Here is a 19,067-nt window from a genome sequence, read left to right on the forward strand (position 1 = left end):
GTCTGTGGGCTCATCTGCCTCTATTTTGCCCATATTTCAGTTTCTTTTACTGATTCATATATAGAGTCATAAAATGTGCTGACATCTCAATATATAGTCTTCTCCTTTCTTTAATAGCTTTTTTTTTTCCTTGGCTTTAAATCCTGAAGTACCTACTCCAAGATAAAAGTCAGGAGTTAGCAGGTTTGTATAAATGCTTCTGCAAAGAAATGAGTACGTTGGTTCCCAGGCCCCGTGCCTGAAGTAATACGTTAAGAATGCAGACTTTCTATATGCAGGAATATACCCTGGGTTTCAACAGTGCTAGATAGAAGTGAAAATTGAAACCATACAGGTACTAGCTTTCGTCTTAATTTTTTAAAGCTTTCTTGGAATGAGGAGGTGACAAACATGGAGATTGTGCTAATATTGCTTGCAATTCTAGGAGGGAATTTTCTTTTTCCTCAATTCTCTTCATTTTCTTTCCTTAGTTTATTTTCTTTCCTGTCACTTATGCTTTCTGTTTTGTGAGATTGGAAATGTGAGATGCCATGCTCCACCAAAGTACTTTAGGAGGTCTTGTCTGTAACTAGTTGAAGATTTTTCTTCTTATCCCAGACAGTGCAGGCACAAAGAAAGTCACCCTTCTGTCTTCCTTGTTCTTGGATTTGGATATTTTACCCATATGGCTAAATTGACTGTACATCTGAGAAAAGTATCTCAGTGGACAAGTGACTCCAGTATTACACAGCAGTATAAATCGATATCCTCCTTCACATCCATGTGCAATCTGCGTCTCTGCCTACACTCCATCTCACCCTCTCTTCTTCCCTGTTACAGTGTCTACTGCCTTGGATTCTCAGTTCATGTCCTTTTGTTAAGACCAGAGAGTTCTGGTATTGCTTTCCTATTTAAACTCTCTCATGTTTCCAAGTTAACCTTTGCAGGAAGAAAGTCTTTCTTTGTTCCTCATATGAATCTGTTCCTCTTCATCTCTTGTGGCATCTTCATACAAAATGCACAGTTTCCTTCTTCCAGAAAGACAGCAGTTCAAAATGTAGAATCTGGCCTCCAGCTTGGTTTTTAACCGTACAAAACAAAAGTAGGGAAATGCCTGTTCATGGCACCCTTTCACCATCTTGCTGAAGACTTCAGAAAATTTCAGTCTAGGATCAATGCCTTTTGTGGAAATTAGCCCAGCAGTTTTGACAGAGTTCTAAACAACTTCAGCAATGTTTAAGAGAAGTGTTAGCCAGCTTTAACTCAGCCTTTTGTATGCTTGTTCATTCAAGCATACGCATCATCTTAGTGCTACATATTTTACCTTGGCAAGTCCTTACTATGCTCTGAATTTCAGAGGTTTGCTAGCACGTTAGATTTAAACCAAAACAGATCTGGTTCTGAATTAATGGAAACAACAAGAACAAATGAGAACTGTTTTTACAAGACATTGTGCACGTATGCTTCGAGAGCCCAGAACTTCTCAATATCGCGGTGCTTGCCATACAACCAGTAGGAGGGATATCTGCCTAAATTTGGAAATGAAATAAAATAACATGCTTAGCACAAATACTGTAAGTGCATAGCTCTTGCCTCTGCCTGTGATTTTTTTTTTTTTTTTTTTTTGGTACTGGATGTGTTATTTTCACAAACTGTTCTTGTTCAGCTTATTTCTCCCCCCAGGTTTTATAAAGCAGTGGAAAGGAGTCACACATCTTTAACATGTCTTCAATATGATAGTCTGAAAATAATTTTAAGTAGAATATTCACAGTAACAAAAATAAATAAAGAAGCTGTTATCTTATACCTTGTTACTTTTGTACTGATATCACAACATGTGATATGTGAATAGTAGCCAATTTAGGCCCTAAGGCTGTGTCTGTGTTAGGAAACTTACCAAGGCTGGAAGACATGTTTCAGAACTGTCTAATGATTCAATATTCAGTGAGTTTCCAGGAACGGTTTTGATATGTGGTAATCACTGCTCTCTTGTAATGCCTTGAGATGGACAGCGTGGGCTAGTATCTACTTCTAGTAAGAAGTAGAGTGGACTCTTTCATTTCCCATGGAAACGCAATTTCACAGCTCAATAAAATAAGAGTGTGGTTGCTGAGCTCTAAAAGGGTGACTATGACAGAGATTTGAATCGTCGAAGTTAGTTCACCAATCCTATGATAAGTTTTTTATTGAACACTAATTCCTGAAAAACTATCATCATTTCCTCTAGAAGTAGTATTTTCCTGACAGCCTACAGAAAAGTCAGGTCCACTTTGCTTTTGGAGTGTGTGAAAGCCTTGTATTTTTCACGTCTGAAAATACAAAGCAAATGCAATTATTGGTTTCAGAAGTAATATATTTTCTGTTTAAAACTGGTCATGTTTTCCTGTATTCATTTGGATCTTTGACCAATGATTTCCTTCTTCATAGTTTCTCTCTCTCTCTCATGCAAAACATACTTACGTGATCCTAGGAATACCTGACCAGGTATTTTTGAAAGATGGATGTCCTCAGATATAAACATCTGTATAAATGCTGAAGCTTTGATTTTTCAAAAATTTTTAATTTTTTTTTTTTTTTTTCCCTTTTAGTGTGCTTCAGTGCTCCTTTAGTGGAAATGCTCCTGAGCCAGTGATTGAGCACCTGGTGGGAAGGCAGGGCCAGCCCAGGGGAACTCAGGTGCATGCAATGCCTTTGAGTGACCAGAAGAGGTGGAGCCAGGATCTACCCCTTCCCACATCTCATTTAAGGGTTGGAAGTAGAGGTGTGGGCATCTTTTGCTGGAGGTCCCTGCCTACCTGAGCTATCCAAAGGTAATCAGCTCTTTTTCTTCATTTCTGTATCCATGGCTGCTGTATTTGGTCTTGTTCTCATTTGTTGTAGTCAAAGACTTTGCCAGCCTGCAATTATCATCCCATTATGGCATTATACCAAGTAACTGCAATTTTGGAGTACTTTGCCATGGAAAAAGGAATTTGGAAATTGTGGAAGTATTGGGTCTGTTTGAGCTCTGCAGGCATCCTGTTATAAATGCCTGGGATTTGTGGTTGTCCTGAAAATGGTTTCTGTGTTTTTTCTGTGCTTTAAGTAGGTTTGTCTTGCACTGGGCCCAGTGCTGATATTTTGAATGTTCCTGTGTTCCTGCCTGGTTGAGCAGACCAGGGAGTTGGCTGGTTTGGCAGAAGTCCCCAACTTAAACACTGGTAATTAATTTCAAGTAGTGGCTATTGAATGTAATATGAATATCTGAATGCACTTTCAGATTATTTGCTTCAATTTAAATGAAGCTAAAATGTAAGACAGCAAATAATAGAGCTCCAGGCTTTTCATCATCTGAAGTAGGTCAAAAGAATTTGGAAAGCTATTTATGTATTTATTTACTGTACACTGACTGAGCTACATATGCAGGTATAATGGTAGCCTTGATTGTTTTCATACCCTAATCCTAGCCTGATAGTTTTGGCCTTTTTCTCTATATTCATTTATAGAGGAAAAATGAAAGTTTAGAATTGCATGAATAGCATGTCGATTTCTAATTTTTCAAAGAAGTACCAATGGAAATACAAATAAAAACAAGCAGTATGCTTTAAAAAAAAAAAAAATTTAAAGGTAGGTTTTTAATGTGATTACATCTTTGGCAGACAAATAGCCTACTTTATCTGACTTTCTTTTCTTCTGCCTTTAATGTTTGTGGAATATGGAGTATTTTGACATTGAATACATTGCTTGTGGTATGTGATCCAGGGCAAACTTAGTAAAAGAGAAAAAACAGTCAGATTGTCATGTAAGTAAATGTCTTTATCTCTTTAGCTTCTCTCCTAACTCTCCTCCATGTATGAAGTTTAGTAATAAAAACAAACAGGCAAAATGCCTGCTGGATGGGCACACTGTATTATTATGCACTTTTCTTTGCAATGTTTCTGATGTAGTTGGCTTAGTATACTTTTATGTGAAGTATTAAAAAAAAAAAAAAAAATGCAGGATTTAGAGGAAGAAAGATGGGCAGCGACAGTCCTTTTCTTTTTCTGTCTCTGTTGGAACACTGTGGCTGAAGGGTGAAATTCAGGCCCCACTGAGCAGGTTGGACTTTGAATTCACTATACAAGAAATGAGCTTTTCCAGGTCAGTTACGCCTCATATTGGAAGCCTATGTTTTCCTAACAAGAGAAAACAACCCACAAAAAAAACGAAGAGGGTAGTTTCTCAGCAACCCAGAAGTGAATCATGCTGCCGGAATCATGATGTGGAGTTAAAGCCCTCCAGGTTCTATACTGGAGGTGTTTCTCTGACAATTGTGACTACATTCAATCTTTTGTTTGAAAATGAATGTTGGATTTAATTTTTTAAATTTTTTTTAAGGGGAAAAGATATCACCTTTAAAGTACCCTATTTGAAGTTTCTAAAGTTGTATCTGATTTTCTGCTTCTTAATTATAGTGCTGTTTTTTCCTGTAATTCTTTTTTTTTCTAGAAGATTGGTTTAGAAAGATTTATAGCTACATGACTTGCTCTATAAAAATAAGTCAATTATAATATTGCAGAGAAGACAGGAGTTCTGAAACTTCACCACACTCACTTCCTCATGTTGAAGGATGAAGTTATTTGATATCTCTGAGTATGGAGACAGCATTCTTGCATTTGGGCTTTGAAACAGTGATGGTTTGAGGACCTGTGAAGAGGGCTTCTCTGTTATTTTACTAAGGTTTCCTGCAGACCTTAGGAATGACTTATCTGGAGCTGTAGGTCTTCCAGAGGTCTTCTATCCAGAATAAAAACTGCAGTGTAAGTTTGACTACTTTGACACATGCTTCAGAGCAGCTGCCTTCTGGGTACCGGCAGACTGAACTACTGGATGTCAGTTTTTTAATGTTTATGTAGACTATTAGAAGCAGAAAATAAATTATAGTTGTGTACAAGAAGAAATGTATTTATTTCCCTCTGAATTGCTGGCATAGTGAGGTTATGGAGGTAACATTATTCAAGTTCTGGGGAGTGAAATGGTAAGAGGCCAGAATGGAGAGGTGCTGCCCTACCATCCTGTGATGACAGCATTATTACCTGGTAACATTTAGGACTGCTACTGCTAAATTGCCCATCAGTGATCCAAGCTCATGACTTTGTTCTTTTCCTGCTTGTATTAATGAATGTGACTTTCACCTGTCACAGGTGTGGGGATATGAGTTATGGAGATATTGTGCATATCCTTATGGATAAGTTGGGAGGGACAAGTAATTGGAAGCTGTACTATGACTGGCAGTGTAGGCATTTGTGATGCTAGCAGCACTCTACCAGAATGTAGTTCATCAAACTAAAGTGACATTTAATTACTAAATAAAATGATTAGGTAGGGGCATATACATACAATTCCATCTGCAGTTTGCTTCCTAGATATGTCTCATGCAAAATTAATCCAACTTTGAAAGTGACTGTTACTTTGCTAGATGTTATCAGTTTAGATTGCAAGGTTGGTTTCACATTTCAAGGTTGTTTTTCTCTGAATGTGCTTGCGGAGTTGAATGTTTTAGGAGAACAAAAAATATTACTTAGGAGATGTGAAACGCTAAGATGGACACACAAGTCACCTGCAAGGAGCCAAGCAATGAAACACAAAAATTCTTTTCAGTTGACATGTCTGAATTTGCAGTCCTAACCATTGCTTACTTCTGAATATCTGTTGCATGCCAACGGCAGTTACTTGAATTCAGCTTTTTCACTAGGTGTGCTTTTGGTTTGAGGTGAACTAGCTGAGCTACAGCCGGATTTCACTTCTGTTTGTGCTTCCTCTATTAAATTATCTGAAACAATCTTAGCCAATGTGAAGCCACTTTCTGTGATTAATGTGTGCTAGGTATAACTGTTTGCAATGACATAAAATTAGCCACTGTATATATTATGTAGCCATAGTTGTGGATGTAGAACAAGTAGTACTGTTATGCCAAACACGCAAAATAACCTTTGCTTTAGCATTCTGTAGCTTTGTCAGACAAACAAATGCTGTATAGGAGAGAGGAGGGGAAATTATAGAAGAAAATATGCATGCTGCTATGAGTTCATGGCTGGACATTTTAATTCTCTCTGTCATGTAAAAGTTTTCTTCCTTTTTTTTTTTTTTGCATATTACCTATTATAGCTTTTTGTGTCAGGTGTCCTTAGAAAAATCCCTGAGAACTATTGTAGCTCAGACTAATAAATTAGTGATTTTTAATTTTTTTTGTTCCCTATTTGTAGACAGGAAGTAGATAGCACCAATTAATTTTAAAGACAGTCTGTCCTTGCCTAGTAAGAACGGACACTTTCACTTTCTTTCCTTTCCTTTTTTGTTCCCTCTGTAACATTTTTTTTTTTTTGGTCCAGTGCCTGAAGTATTTCAGTTTGCTGTGAATCCCAGAACTTTTTCTTTTCCTATCATTAATTCTTTGTTTGTTATAGGGTTGGATGATTTTTCTTCTTTTCTGTAGTGCTCAGCTTATTTTTCCTTTATATCCTTGGATTTACTTTCCTTTTCCTTAATTTTTTCCTGATAATCTAATCAGTTTGCAGAGAAAATGGGATTAATCCTTGCTTTCTGAATTATCCTTGCTTCCTTTTTTACATCCTAGCCCATCTTCTTCCTTCATCGTTGACAGCTGCACAATTTTCATTTAGCATACAGAGTCATTGTGATTCTGGAGTCTGATTTCAGTCTGCTTCCTTATTAAATAAGTAGTACTGTCCTCTCCCACTGGGAAACATTTTTCTGTCTGACTGTATTCATGCTGCCTTCCTGCTTTGACTATCATGACCTCTTTATTCACTTCTCTCCACCTCTTTCTCATCCGTTACCAAAGTCCTGTGACTAAACATCTTTTTCTCCCCCAGTGCATAGTAAAACTTCTGAAAATCTCATGTGGATGCCTGATGCCCTTGTGTAAAATGTTAGTTCCCTATTTAGGTGCACCAAAATTCTACTTTCATTACTCGTAGTTTACTGCTCCTTTCTGTTTCCCTTCTTTTGCAACAAAATAAGGGGGATGGGGGTATCATTCTTTTTAGGTTAAATGTTTTATCTTATGATAAAATATCAGGCTTCACTGTCTGCCAGTACTGAAGTAGAAGACAGTGAGAAAGCCAACTATATATATACTTGTTTAACTAGAGAATGGTACTGTGCATTGTAATAAAGGTAGACATGCCAGCATTTTGGAAAGAGTAAATAAAATCATTTTTTTCCCTATTTCTTGCATCTGTTTATTCCCTTCTCCCTCTTCTTTTACCTCACTGCCTTGTTATTCAGGCTAAGAGCTTCAGTCAGGATGACTTTGCTTGCAAAATGCCTTGATACTACAGTGTATTGTAAATAAAGAAGTGTATTTCACTCATTGCCCCCTGCCTGCTGAAAGCTGAGGCAAATTTTGGCATATCAATATTTTTTATAAGAGTTTTCTTTGCTATCCATACTGTTGTAGCCTGAATGCTTTGAACTTACATGTTTATTGTTTTCTGAACTCTTTCCCTAACTTTCATGATCATTTTAGTGAAAATATAGACAAGGTGTTTTCACAAATACAATTTTCTTTGTCAGCCAATTATTTTAAAGTGTAGAATATTCTCAGAGCTGTGGTCTCAGGTTTTAAGGCAGTTTCCTTTAATATTTGAGGAAATATATTAAAGTTGAATGTCAGCTAATAATCACGTAACCTGAAGGGAAAATCTTTGTGATGTGGAGTGGGTTCTGGAAAAGTCTTAAATTCATACTATGGTTTGGGGAAAAAAAAAGCAACTCTAAAAAAGGCCTTAAAATGCCTTAGTTTATGGTTTATTATATTCATTTAAAATATAGAAATCTTCATATGACACAGACACCTGCTTGCATGCTTTCTTGTGTTTTTCAGACTCTTGGGGTTCTGGATAATTTAATTAAAAAAAAAGCTCTCATTTCAGTCTGAATGCTATATAGAACTTTAAAAGAATGAAAACTTCAGTTCTTTTTGTGAGGATATTAGTATATTTTTTTGTGTGTATAAGTGAATAAAGACTGGCTCAGTTTGTGATGCACAGTCGGCAAATAGACTCAAGTTGATTTAAACCTTTAGAAAAACAAAATGACCTTGGGGGGCAGAGGCTGTTTGATTAAATTATTTGTGGATGTAAGGCAGGGGATTTGTGAATGATAGGGGGAATTTTGAAATGAAATGCAGGGGAAGGAAGGAATATGATAAACAAAGCTTTTTAAAATGCTGAGCTCTTTTTTTTTTTTTTTTTTTTTTTCCTCCAGTGCATTCAGTTCAGTGAATTAATTAGATTAAGTCACATCACTCCTGGTTGCTGGAAGGATTTAGCAGAGAAGGGAATTCCAGTAGCTGCCTGTGGAGCTGAATTTGGCAATTGCAGGGAACCTATGGTGGTGGTGTGGTGCTACCACTTACTGGATAGTTGGATAGCTGCCTCAGTTTTTTATTATTTTTGTGATATGTGGAAACTTGGCTTATGGCTGGGAAAGTATATTGGAGAAAGTTTTTTTTTGTAGAAGAAACCACTTTGGGCAACTGGTAAACAAGCAAATAAATAACCGCTCCCCAAAACACAGAGTGTTTCAGCACTTACCTATTCTAGAAGTTATTTTGGTGTAAACAGGAGAGGAGCCCTTGGTGGAGTAAGGAACAAATTTTATTTTTCAAAATTTCTCAGTTTTCCCTTACATCTCCTCATTAACTTCTTAAATTAATCTCTATCAGCTCAGTTCTTTGCTACGCAGACTATTCCTCTATCTAGTTCCTGGTGACTCCTGATAATTCCCTTATGATGCCTTTCAACAATTAATCTGTTCTGGTCTGTAACCATGGCATTCTCATACATGATGCACTTTTCTCCTTTCCTATGCAGTGTTTCTGAGTCCTCCTTTCTCTAGTCCTTTTATGCCAAAGAATTTTAAAAGGATTCTAAATCAGTGATTTATTTCTAATTAATCCTTAATAAGGGGCTTATTGTATTTTGATCTGAACAAATACAGTCTCATAAATCAGGCCTGAGAGATTTTCTTGAGTAAAGGGATAAAGCTAGTTTCACACTTCGAGTCTTTTTTTTTTTTTTTTAAGCCACAAAAACAACAACAAAAGCTCTAAGCCAAATCCCAAAGACTGATTGTTGTTTGTTTTTAACCTGAAACTAGAGCCAGCTTGAATTCAACTAGTGGCTTGGCCTGAAAGAATGACAGCTATAGCAAAACTTATAAAAATCATGGCCACTAGATGATCTTTGTGGTCCCTTCCAGCCTAAGCCATTATATGATCCTCTGATTATGTTTTCTTACTTCATTTAAGTTGCTCAGTAGTTAGGACACTGCTATGTGAGATATGCAGCATTTCTGAAGATGTGGATATTAGCCTATAAATCTCTCATTTCTTTTGCCACCCAGGAGAGTGTCATAAGCAGCAAGTAATAAAAGATGCTTGAAAACAATAGACTGTTATTTAAAATATTTTATGTGAAGTATAGACCAAGTGTCCCTTTCACAATCTCTAGGTTCATTCCATCAATGTTGTCACAAAATGAAAAAATTTCTCAGGGCTGTTTTAGGATTTGAAAGAGCAGGATTCTCAATCTTACTAAAGTAAGAGAGGATGCTGGCATAAAATGCTAACTTGACTAAAACAAAAAATCTTTTTCTTTCCTGGGTGTTGGTTCTATTCCCACATGCTAAACTGATTTTCCAAGTTGATGATTTAGACTTAAGAGTAAGAAGAGTAATTAAAGAGTAATTAATCTTGAATGTTCTGGGCAATTTTCAAGGAGTATAGTGTAGTATTTATTATTTCTGTGAACATTCTCACTATTCGAGGAAATAAGGGTGTATAGCTGGTTGTGATAGTTATTTGTTTGAAAGGAAAATTAATGTTCATGAGTGCTTGTTGCATATCAGAGATCTAATGTAACCTCTTTCTCTTTAACTGAGAAAGACTGCCCTCTTTTGGATGTAATTAGAACTGGTTTAATTGCCAAGGCTACAACTACTTGAAGATGCCCTGCTTTGTCTGTAGAAGCTGGTGAATTTCCATGGGTGAATGAGGTGGATGCCACTTTGATATCAAAATCTATGTAGCTGTGGTTATCTATGACGGTTGTAGCCAACATCTTCAGGAGATTGTTAGCTGCATTTAAGTTTCATATCCTGCTATGCATAATGTATGTAGTGTGTATATATCATACTAATGAGGATGTGGGATTTCCTTATTCCTAATAATTTCCCCATCATGTGAGATTATGCGTGGCCATAACCTAGCATATTTTTGTTGCTCTGTTTTATTGGTTAAATTTTTTTTCCATTAAATATAGTGCTATTTAGTTACTTTTTACTCTCTAATTTTAAAGATCCTCTCTTCCATGTTTTGTGACCCCTTGCTCTAATAAAATGAATGCATAGTTCGATCTTCTGCATCACAAATTGATGAAAGTAATGAAACTTGACTGAGGGTGGCAAACCAGATGCCCATGGCTTAAAAATAAGTTTCACAAAGGAAATAGTGAAATTTGTCACGTCAGTCCAAGGTACATTTCTATCAAATACATACTGTAACTTGTAATAATTTGAATGGCATTTGATGGCCTACACTAAATGGTTTGATTGCCATTCATTTTTGAAGGAGTAGGTGTTCCAAACTTCCACAGAAAGGCTGTGGATTTGTTCTGGACTCTCTAGCTACCAATTCAGAGCCTGGCACTTAAACATTTGCAGGTCTGTAGGATCATAAATATCTGTTTGACTGAACTAGAAGGACTGTCTTTGTGCTTAACTATGCTAGCAGGAAAAAAACCCTTGGATTTTATACTTTAAAGTAGCACAGAACAACTCAAGTGAGTATTTAGGGTTTAGAGCCTAGATGAAAGGTTTCTGTTAGTTTAGTATATTCAAATGTGATTGTTTATAATGCAGTTGCGTTTTCAAGACTTCATCATAGAACTAGATCATACTGTTCTAAGAGTTTGCACATCATCTATTCCAAAGAACATTCAGTATAGGTATAAAATGAGATAATTGATGGATATAGACAGCATACTGATGTAATGCTACAGCATTGGTCAGTATAACAGAGATAAACATTCCTGATCTATTTTAAATCCAGATAGGAAAAAACATCCTGACATAATGTTTTGACTTAAAAATGCCTGTGTTATGTGTACCATGTGCTTATGATGTTATCAGAATACTTGAGTTGTATTGACAATGCCAACTAAACACAGAAAATGTAGTCACCACCTTGCTAAATCATGTGTACTTTATTGCCTTGTTAGATAAAGCTGCCCCTTGGCAGCCTTTCCCATCATCATTGTTTTATTAATGAGTAGTTTTGCTTTGCATTTTGAAACAAGACATTCCTCTTCTGGCAGACCGTGCTTTCTGAGGATGCTAATGCTGATTGTATATGAAATGAGTGATGACTCTCAATGTGACAAGATACATAAGTAATTTATGAATTATAAAGCCCCTTATAGGCTACTGAACAAGCATATCCAACTGTTAGGATGAAATTATATCAGTTACGTATTTTTAAAAGAAATTAATTTCTTTTTACTTGCACTTATGAAACAGTCCACTCCAGGGTCTGTTTCATCACAAAATAGTGGCAGACAGAAATTTTGTTAGGTTGTTTCTGGTTTTCTCTTTTGTTTAGCCCTCTTGGAGATCAGAGCTTCTTTTCCATTTTTGACAATGGACAAACTGGTGAAGTGAAGACTTTCTTGATATGTTTCAGTATAGCAAGTCTGTAGTTAAAAGATATATAGTAGTGATTATAGACTGAATTTTATTTTCAAGGACAAGATTAAAGACTGTGAAATATTGTTCCTTTTAATGTTAATGGGCAAACATACTGGCTTCAGTAGGTCTAGATTGTTGCTCTGTCAGCATATTTGAACAAATTTACTTTAGAACTTGATTTATGGTAATTAACTATTTTCAAAGAAAATATCTAAGCTTTGCCCAACTAGTATGATGTTTTCATTTATTTGTGAAATTAATCAATGTTAGAAGAAAAAGCATGATTGGAGGCAGTATAGCCAAAATTCTAACTCAACTTGGGATACCCCTACCTTTATTTATTTTTTTTTTTTAAGAGATTCCCAGAAAATAAAAGCTTGAAAATGCATTGCCGAAGTTAGTCAGCTTTGGGGAGTTTTTCAAAGACAGAATCCTTGCCAAAATCTTGTTTGCGAATAGGTAGATTAGAAACATCTTGTAACATCTTTATGTATGTAGTCCAAGAATTCCAGTACAAAATAATTTTGTTTTCTGTAGTATTTTTTCACTTGGATTTATAATTAGATCAGGCAGAGTAAGAAAACAAGCATGAGACTTTATTGGAAACTTGCTTATGATTCTTTTTTCACATTCTTTAACACAAATTCTATACTGAGCATTGGCTGGCCAAGTAAATGGAAGGAACATGTGCATGATCAACATTTTTTGTGATTTTTCCTCCTCTTCAAATTTTGAAATAAATTTTATGCAGTTTTTGTTTTTACCCTGAAAGAGAAGTTTGATCAACAGCTGGATAAATAAGAATATAAGCTTATTTTACTGCAATACAACTGTTCTTCTATTCTTGACATATCTTGGAAGATATTTCCCTTGACTGTCAGTACATTTCTGAGCCACTGCAGTGCTGCTTGCTTAGGAAGTGTGTGCTGAAGCTAGGGAAATTACTTTGTTAGGTCATCTCAGCTTTTACTTCTGCTTTCCCTGAAGAACATTCGTATTCATGCTTAAGGTCTGCTCTCTACTCCAGTGTTTTTTACAGTGCTATTTTTAATTCTTTCTTTCCTCAGCTTTCTAGGAAGTCCAAATCAACCCTGTCCTGTCTCCTTTACTGTGCAATGGCCACTGTGACTCACTATTGATGCCTTAGCTTGTCACATTCACTTTCGAAAGGACTTCAAGATATTTGCAAAGTTTTGGAAGAGGAGTTAGTAGCTAACAGTAGGTCCTAATGATTTCTAGCAGGATGTCATTAATGTCTTTGAGATGGGAGAAAGGCAGAAAAAATGGAATATGCAGTATGTATAGGAATCTCTGTGCTTAAATTGTGCACTTCTAGCAGTGCATAATCCACAAGGTGAAGTGCAAACATAATGTGACTCCTTTTTTTTTGCAAGATCATCCTTGTAGTAAGAGCTTATGTTTCCAGAAAGGACGCTTTCAAATGGGAACATCCCAAAGCTAACCAGTTAGGTATCTCCTGTTCTTGTGGATGTTGAGTGTGAGGCATTTCAGTGCTTTTGGAAAATGAAAGCATTCTAATCCGTGTGGTGAGAGAGCATGACTTAAGAGACCTTATTTTTTATTTTATCGTGGTCAGCTCTATGCCTTTGCAAATCAGGCAGTTGCCTGCATACAGCAAAGCAGCCCTGACGGTGTCCTGAAGTGTCCTCGGGACTCCTTCCCGCTGGCTGGAACAGACTCGCTCTCTGCTCCCCTGCTGCTCAGAGGTCTGCAGTGCCAACAGGGCACGAGTTCTCCCCAGATCATCCTGAAAAAATACGGAAGCGCCCAGGCAGAGGAACGGGCAGATAGATCCCTGTTACTGTCGGGAAATGTGTAAGAAGGAGACAGGTGACATATGCTTCCCCTTAGTCTTTCACCACTGACTTCTCTCTTTCCTTCGCTAGCCCGCATTTCTCTTCCTGCCCAGCCCTCGGGCGTCTGATCTCATTTACGGGGGCTACCGCCAGATCCGCGGACAGCTGTAGTTTCTCGGCCGCGGGTTTCGGCGCTGGGCCGCTGCGTGGCGGAGCGGCGGCGGCAGCGCAGCACAGCACAGCAGCACCTTTGACGTGCCCGTTCCCCACGTGACGGCCGCTCCATTGCGGGGCGGGCGCTGAGCTGCCGCCGCTCCGCCAGAGCGGGGAGAGCCGCAGCCGCAGCGTGTGTGCGTGCGCGCGTGTGTGTGATGAGCGATCGCCGCGTCCCTCCGCCCGCCGCCGGCTGACACCCCCAGCGCCGGGCGCGCCAGGAGCAGCGGCAGGAGGAGCCGAGGAGCCGCGGCCACCCCGCACTGACCTTGGCCCGGGAGGTAACCGAGCCCCGCGCCCTCCCCGCGGCCGTGCCGAGACCTCCCCGGCGCCGCTGCCGCTGTCCGCGGTACTGACAGCGCCGCGCCGCTCTGCCCGCAGGGCTCCCCCGGCCATTTACTGCCGGGAGGTGCGGGCACGGCGGGGCAGGCGCCGGGCGGGGCGTGCCGAGGGCGAGATGCGGCTCAGCCCCCATCGGGAGGTCTGGGGAGGGGTTCGAGGGGGCTCCGGAGGGAGATGTTTGGGGCAGAGCTTAGTCCGCCCCGCTCTCCGCAGCCTCCGGTGCCGTCTGTAGATGGAGCACATTCTTACACCTGCGTGCAAAGCCGGAGCTACAGCAGGAGCTGAGCGCTCAGTGCGGCTCCCGGGTGAGCGTGGGGGGGGGGGTTGGGGAGGGCGGGAGGAGCCGGGGCTGGCGGCTCAGACGAGGCTTTGCGGTGAACTACGAGGAAAGTAGGTGAAAGCAAGCGGGAGCGCGTTCTGTCGTGTTTCTTGTTTGATGCCAAGAGAAGTTTTTAAGGAGGCTGTTCTTCTCGCCGTGTGTTTGTGGGTTGTGGAAGTTGCTTTTGTTCGAGCCGTGAGATTAGGGCAGAGCTGAACACGAAGTCGTGGGCCCAGTCAGTCCCCCCCCAAACGGTGGTCGGGAGAGTGCTGAGCATCCCTGGTTGGAAGTGCAGCTCAGGAGGGAGTGTGTGGGGAGAGGCTCCTCGTGATGAGGTGGTTAGTGAGATGTCAGGGAACTATTTGGAGTAACAATTCATTAATGTCCGAATTAGATTAACATGTTACATTCATTATTTACAGGCAAAAGAGAGTAATGACAATAAATGGTGAATTAGCTTCGATGTAAATATCTGTAGCAAAGTTCAGAGCATACACTGAATCTAATAACATCTTGGTATAAAGTCACGTCCATTAATCATCAAGGAGGGAAGGAGACCTGAGGAAGTGTCTTACTGAGACCACTTGTACCTTTTACAGTGTACCAAAAGCGGATCAAATCTGTGGGACATGGCACAAGGAAATAATTATGGGCAAAGCAGCAATGGGGTGGCTGATGAATCCCCAAACATGCTGGTGTACAGAAAGGTAAGCTTTGTTTTTTGAAATCTGAAGAAGGTGCTTCAGGAAATGGTGATGTCCTTGACTCTCTTGCTTAGCAAGTAAGACCATTCTTTTTACTGTTTCTCTCCGTCTTCCTGAAGAGAAGCTACTGCTGTGCTTTGCCATGAATGGAGCAGTGTGATTTAAGGATGTGGTCACCTGATATGAATTTGGAATGTTTTGGCTGCTGACGTTTATGCTACGTAAGGCAGATCAAATGGCTTGTGAGAACTAGATCTATATCTCAGGAACTGCTAGCGACTCTTTTTTATGAAGTGACTAGATTTCTTGTTTTGAATAGCAAAATATATGTGCCTCAACTTTGCATCACATTCAGAAACAGTTTAGAATTTGAAATCTTCACGTATTTACTTCATTTTATGCATTGAAACATATGGCATGTGATGATGGTGATGTGTCAGAGTCTGGAAAATGTTGTGGGTTCAAGTGTTCACTCGCAAAATCTATCGTAAAACGAATGCACGTGTTATACTTACCTGCAATCACCAGAACATAAAACCAGAAAAATTGAAACAAAACACAACATGACAACACAAATTTACGCTCTGGGGATTCTTTCTGGAAAGCATATCTAATGTAGTTATTCTAATGCCATCAATACACAAATTTCCAGATTCTGAGCTCCAACATTCTGGTTTATATAGCCTCCACACTTTCATTTTTGTTAAAGTAGTTGCTTGGGGATTTTGTGATGGATTGATACATTATTATTTTTCTTTATTTTAAACTTGACAATTGTGTTTATTATCATAATTTTTTTTATTCACTGGGAGAATGACACATCTTAATGCAGAAGAATAGCTGTTCTTGCAAACTGAAATATGTAATTACACAACTACTTGTTTATTCCTAGAATGCAGTGCTTTCTAACTTGTTTGTGGTTATTTCTACCAGGTGGAAAAATCAATATTTTTTTCTTAGCACCCTCGACTTTTCTTTTTCCAATTTAACTGTAATAGAAAATATCTGACATGTATTCAGATAAGTTTTTGAGGTGAACTGAGGTATTGCCAGTAACTGTGGTGTTTTTTCCCCAGAAATTATAAAAGCAGTTGCAAAATGAAGACTGGTACATACTTTATTTTTTCATTCTTATTTTTAAATACGTTGCTGATTTCAGTGAGTTTCAGTGGTATTTTCCATGGTTTGCCATTTTGGAAAATTAGGCTTCTTTTTACACAAATGAGATTTATGAACTTAATCTCAGTATACATGTGTAAGAATAGACATCTGGAAAAAATACAGAGAACCTTACCAGTAACTTGACAAGTGTGTTTCAGAATGAAATAATGTGCATGAATTTATATGTAAAAAATGTGCTGTGCAGATATAAAGCAATAAAGCAAAGCTTATTGTCCTTTATAGGCTTCTGATCTTTCCGAACAGCATCTTTTCATATTTGTCATGTACCTCTATGCTGAAAAAGTGCCTATTTAGTAGTTAGTGGGGGAAAAAACAGAGAAACTGTTTTCTTCTCCAGTGGTGTGTATGTCTGAGTAGCAGGCTGAGCTTATAATCCATTGTATTTAGTCTTATCTTATGCCACAATTTAACACTGCCCCTGAGCAGCCTCCAGATTAAAAGGAAAGTTCTGAGGCAAGTGACCAAAATGTTGGTGATGCAGGGAAAACTTGAAAATGAGGAGTGGAAATAGGACATAAAGCCTCATGTAGTCACTCAGTGTCAAATATCTTTTCAGTAAATCAAAGGCGTGGGGATTGTATCAATTTGTGTCCAGTATGATAGTGGTTATTCTCTTGATGTTAAAGTGCAAGTGGTGTACTGAGTATTAAACTTTCACAAATACTGACCTTCTGCAGTATTATCTGCCATATTTATTTTAATACACTTCAACGTATTATTTTGGCATAGTAAATCAGAAGGGTCATTTAAGATGGTTAGCGTACAAAGAGTATAAACTTAAGTAGTCCTTCCTTTGGCAGAACTTAAGGAATAGGCGACAAAATAATAGATAACCTTGTCAAAAATCACCTACCTTTTTCTGCAGTAAGATATTGGTGTAGGTGAATGTTTTATAAGTTCTGTCTAGAGTGTAAGAGAAAGATAGGTAGAAGTCATTTCACTTCAGAACATAATCTCTGAATATCATTCTTTAATAGCAACAGCTAAATCATGGGATTCCTTGTAATACATTAGGAAACACAATACTTCTGTCTGTCAGTGTTGGAAATGAAAGCGTTGTGCAGAGTGAACAAAGAACTAAATTTGCCGGCTTCATGAAGGACTTCTTCTGGGCCAACTGAAAAAATATTAATAGTTGTTAGAAAAGAAAAAAAATAAAAGTACTGTTGGCTGGCTTCAGAAGGAAACTGAATTTGAAGCCTTGTATTTTGACTAACACAACTGAAATACACAAACACTGGAATATTTTCTTGCTGTAGGTTATATAGCATCAACACAGGGATTAGCACAAGTTTTGTGATACGTGTGTCTGCAAGAACTAGGTGAGATATCTCTCTTTTTGTGATAATGAAGAACTGAAATTTGGCCATGATAAATGAAGACAATGCCGTTGGCTATAAGACATGACTTTGTAGTTTTGGTAATTCTTTTAGTCTAACTTCCAGACACTATCTGAAATAAATACAACCTAAGCTACGTGTAGTTTCAGACCTGGGTTTCCTAAATCCTCATTCTGTCAGGCGTATTTTATAGAAAATGTAAAGACCCTTCTTTACAGAATGACATTTTGCTGTTTGCAGATTAACGGTTCAAAGCTTTAAATACTTATAGAGTCATTATTGCACTTTATGTACATAGAAAAGTGTTGACATGTAGGCTTGTTTTTTGTTGGTTTTTATTTTTTTAAAATGTCTTTTGGTTTGTGATTAGTTACTCATCTGGCAGACTGAAGAAACACAGGTTATTGAAATGCAGAATAGAATATTAAGTGTAGACAGTGTATTACAGTAGCCTGTATTCGCAGAGAAAGAAGAGCTTCATTACATTCTGCTTTCAGAAATGAAATATATTTTATGCTGAATTTTTGAATTAAATATTCTGTGCACATCTAATTCTGAATGCTTATTTGACTCTATGATAGAAGGGGTAGTAACAAACATAAATAGCTCCTTATATCATTTTTACCCTGACTTTTAAGATGCTTGTATGTCAGTGCTTTTATGCCTTGGGGAATACTTTTTATTTTAATAGAATGTCAGTTGCATTATTCTTTTTGGCTATCAGCCTAATTATAAAGTAATGACATGTGACACATCATTAATACTGACATACCTTGGAAAAAGTCCTGATTTTTTTTTTCTGCCAGTAGCCTGAGGCCAACATGAAAAATTTAAAACTCCTGCTTTTACTTTCCCTCCAACAGAGTCCATTTCAGTCAGCACTTAAAAGACATAAGACAGTAGAATGCTTGCTCTCTGCTCATACAGGAATCTTAGATTTCAGCAACATTAATTTAGGGCTGGAAGTTAAGTCTTAAAGACAATACTTCAAATGTAATTGAGGTTTATAATGTGCAGTTTTCCCTAGTTTCAGAGCTTAATTTATCCTGTTTCATCTTCTGTGTGCCACAGATAATTAAATAAGTAGGAGTTGTCTTTTTGAAGAACCTCATTTTAGACATACTGCTGGTCCTTCTAAACCTTTGTTTATCTTTCTGATCTGTTCTTACTTTCTTTAGTTAAGTATAGGCTGAAAGGATTAAGAGTTCTAATTTGGAAGGTTGATGGTCATTACATTGCTGTCTGAGCTAGCTTCATTTGAGAGGTGATAGTCTTATTTTGTAGTAGTAAGGTTGCCCTAATCTGAGTTCTTGTGATTGAGACTTGAACTCTCTCTGCTTTCCTCACCGCCCCACGTGTTAAAAGAGCTTTTGCCAAAGCTGATTAGTACTAGTAACAGTTGATTCTTCCAGTATTGTAACGAAGCTAAGGAGGTGTTCTG

At 38.1% G+C, this 19,067-nt stretch overlaps 1 protein-coding gene across 8 annotated transcripts in view; it reads left to right on the forward strand.

Moving 5' to 3' along the window:
- Positions 1 to 19,067, forward strand: part of RGS7 (regulator of G protein signaling 7) — a 256,768-nt gene that overhangs the window by 13,590 nt on the left and 224,111 nt on the right. For 2 of the 8 annotated variants that reach the window (XM_090135376.1, XM_090135371.1), the window contains exons 1-2: positions 13,755 to 14,020; positions 15,000 to 15,107. The exons of 1 other annotated variant lie outside the window; for it this stretch is intronic. In XM_090135376.1, the coding sequence (XP_089991502.1) occupies positions 15,030 to 15,107 (78 nt within the window). In that variant the 5' untranslated portion in view covers positions 13,755 to 14,020; positions 15,000 to 15,029. Of the gene's footprint in view, positions 1 to 13,751; positions 14,021 to 14,241; positions 14,387 to 14,415; positions 14,472 to 14,999; positions 15,108 to 19,067 lie in introns of those variants that run through there. 5 more of the 8 variants (XM_090135368.1, XM_090135378.1, XM_090135372.1 and 2 more) reach the window with 5 other exon arrangements.

The sequence above is a fragment of the Phasianus colchicus genome, chromosome 2, assembly GCF_987193195.1.
Source record: "Phasianus colchicus chromosome 2, bPhaCol1.hap1.1, whole genome shotgun sequence".
Taxonomy (NCBI): Eukaryota; Metazoa; Chordata; class Aves; order Galliformes; family Phasianidae; genus Phasianus; species Phasianus colchicus.